This window comes from Gekko japonicus, unplaced genomic scaffold (assembly GCF_001447785.1).
Source record: "Gekko japonicus isolate JY-2015 unplaced genomic scaffold, Gekko_japonicus_V1.1 scaffold4238, whole genome shotgun sequence".
Taxonomy (NCBI): domain Eukaryota; kingdom Metazoa; phylum Chordata; class Lepidosauria; order Squamata; family Gekkonidae; genus Gekko; species Gekko japonicus.
Window position 1 is genome coordinate 39,978 of NW_015173815.1, and position 3,259 is coordinate 43,236.

Consider the following 3,259-nt stretch of genomic DNA (forward strand, 5'->3'; position numbering starts at 1 on the left):
TTATTCATCATGTTAAAATAAAACGTTCCATAATCAATTTTTTTTTCTTTTTTCAATTTTTCAGAAAAAAATAAAAAGGCTTCAGGAAAAAAACGGGAAAAAACGTTTTTTTCCCTAATCTTTCTGCGTTTTTTTCCGGGCCTTCACATCTCTAGTTAGATTACAGAGTTACTTAAAAATACACAAGATACAAATAATGAACAACACAGGAAGTAATATCAGGAAAACAGTAACATCTGGAACATTCAAGGCAAAACGTAAGCCAAGCCAAACTTTGAAAATATATACAGAAAACGTTTAAAACTAGTATGTTTTCATAAATAGACATGTTTATAGCAACAATATTACTAAAAGCTATAATTTGTAAGTAAAATCTAGAGCAAATATATATTTTAAAAACTAGTACGAAGCCATTATACCCTCATAGCAAAAACAAAAAGAGGAGGGATGATAATCAATGCACCCTCTAAGCTGTGGAGTCTTGTGAGCAAAAATCCTACTTTGTGAGCTCCTGGCATTAAAGTGGTGAGCGAGCCATTTGGCTCCTCCATAAATTAGTCTGCTCTGGAGCCGTCCTTCCTGAGCTAGGACAAAAATCTGTGAGCCAGAGGCTAAAAAAAATGTGAGCTAGCTCACACGAACTCAGCTTAGAGGGAACACTGATTATAATATCAACGTATCAATTGGATGTGATCCATTGAGAAGCAAGTCATTAGCACAGATAAACTCAATTACCGGGAACCAAGTTTGAATAGAGACAGACATATCGGAGCTATCATTGCTTGTGGAGAAACGATCGAGTATCTTTTCCATTATGGACATGTCCCAGGTCACTCTGCAGTTGGCGTCACACCTCATCCGTGCGCAGGTTAAACGTTAGTGGAGTCCCTTCTGGCTGCTGTTCTTCTTTTAAAATAAAGTTTTTATTTTTATTTTACACACACGAAATAATTGGCCCAACAAAACAGAACAGAACAAACCATCTGATAACCCTGTGTCAAATATTAAAAAACAATGCCATTATGTTATGGTCATGTTCCAACCAAAAGAGGCACGCAAACACAGAAAATATATAAACCCGACAAGAGACAAAAAGAGTTAACGGAGGGAAAAGAAGAAGAGGGCAGTGAAGGGGGAGGGGGGTCCCGTCTAGTGGGTTAGGATTTTACATCGTTTAAAATTGATTCTGTTTCTGAAAAATAGTATCCTCTGTCACTTAGAGAGCCAGTTTGTTGTAGTGGTGAAGTGCGCGGACTCTAATCTGGGAGAACCAGGTTTGCTTTCCCACTCCTCCACTTGCAGGGTGCTGGATGACCTTGGGCAAGCCACAGTTCTGTCAGAGCTGTTCTCTCAAGGGCAGTTCTTGAAAGAGCTCTCTCAGCTCCACCTACCTCACAGGATGTCTGTGGTGGGAAGGGGAAGGGAGTTTGTAAGCCGCTCTGAGACACCTTTGGATAGTGAAGGGTGGGGTATAAATCCAATCTCCTCTTCTCTTCCTCTTCTTCCTCCTCTTCCTCTTCTTCATCTTCTTCCTCCTCCTCTTCCTCTTCTTCCTCCTCCTCCTCTTCCTCCTCCTCCTCCTCTTCTTCCTTCTCCTCCTCTTCCTCTTCTTCTTCTTGCCCTTCTTCTTCTTCTTGCCCTTCTTCTTCTTCTTCTTCTTCTTCTTCTTCTTCCTCTTCTTCCTCTTCCTCCTCCCTGCCCTTCTTGCTGTTTCTGTTGGCAGCAATGATGGGTTTAAATTAAGGGCAGGAAGGTCCCCGCTGGATATTAGGAAAGACTTCTTTACAGTAGAATCGTGCAAGAGTGGAATCAGCTGCCTGGGGAGGTGGTGAGCTCCCCCTCCCTGACAGTCTTCAAGCTCTGACTGGACAAACACTGGTCAGGGATGCTCTGGGCTGATCCTGCATGGAGCACCGGTGATTCTAGGATTCTAACTATTTAGTGCCTAAGTACAATTTTCAGGTAAGGGTCCCCGTCCAATCAGCTCTACTGATGTTCTTATGAAGGCCTCGGCCTCTATGCCCTGTTGGGCCTTCAGAGGAACTAGCTGGCCCTTGTGTGAGACAGGATGCTGGACAAGGTGGACCACTGGTCCGATCCAGCAGGGCTCTTCTGATGCTCTTATGAAGGCCTCGGCCTCTATGCCCTGTTGGGCCTTCAGAGGAACTAGCTGGCCCTTGTGTGAGACAGGATGCTGGACAAGGTGGACCACTGGTCCGATCCAGCAGGGCTCTTCTGATGCTCTTATGAAGGCCTCGGCCTCTATGCCCTGTTGGGCCTTCAGAGGAACTAGCTGGCCCTTGTGTGAGACAGGATGCTGGACAAGGTGGACCACTGGTCCGATCCAGCAGGGCTCTTCTGATGTTCTTATAGATATATGAGATTCAAGTAGGATCAGACTGTGCCTGACACGCCCCCCCCAAATGTTATTTAGAGTCCTCCAATGTGGGGCAGGGACAATCCAACCCATTCAGAGATTGGCTTTATACCCCGCCCTTCACTACCCAAAGGAAAACTCCTTTCCCTTCCCCACCCCACAACAGACACCCGGTGTGAGGTAGGTGGGGCTGAGAGAGCTCTTCCAAGAACTGCTCTTGAAAGAACAGCTCTGAGAGAACTTGTGACTGGCCCAAGGTCATCCGGCAGCTGCAAGTGGAGGAGTGGGGAATCAAACGCGGTTCTCCCAGATTAGAGCAGTAGCATATTGGATGCTTGACTGGCAACCTAACCTCTCCACTGGTTCTCGCGGCAGAGGGCAACGCGAGTAGCCGAGTCCACATCCTCCCGAGCGGCTACTGGTTCGAGGTGCTCTACGGGACCGTCATCCTGCTCCTCTGCCTCCTCGTCTGCCTGGTGGGCGCCGACATCTACGCCAAAGCCACCTTCCTCATCTTCGTCATCGTCATGGGGGTCCTGGCCACCGTCTGCCTCAGTTTCGTCGTGGTGGGTCCCCGCGCCGTGCAGCTGCCCGGCGGCGAGGGCAACGGGACGGGCTTCGTCAATGCCTCCTTCACCGGCTTCAGCCTCCACACCCTTCGGGGCAACCTCGAAGGTGAGTTGGGTAGCGGTCTAGTTCTTGCACTCCCTTTCTTTCCCTCCTCCTCTGGGGTCTCACATCGCCTTATGCGGCTGGCTAGATCCCAGGTCTGATGCTGAATGTATCTGCATTGCAAAGGTCCTGTACATGTTGCTATCAGCTTTGTCAAAGGACAGAGGAAATGCTGGCGGGGGGGGGGGGGGGGGCCGAAAATTAGCTTTT

At 47.8% G+C, this 3,259-nt stretch overlaps 1 protein-coding gene across 1 annotated transcript in view; it reads left to right on the forward strand.

The window, feature by feature from the left end:
* LOC107120820 (solute carrier family 12 member 9-like) overlaps positions 1–3,259 on the forward strand; it is a gene marked incomplete at both ends in the record, with an annotated part of 43,437 nt that overhangs the window by 3,094 nt on the left and 37,084 nt on the right. The window contains one exon of the mRNA XM_015423590.1: positions 2,753–3,052. Within this exon, the coding sequence (XP_015279076.1) occupies positions 2,753–3,052 (300 nt within the window). The remainder of the gene's footprint in view (positions 1–2,752; positions 3,053–3,259) is intronic.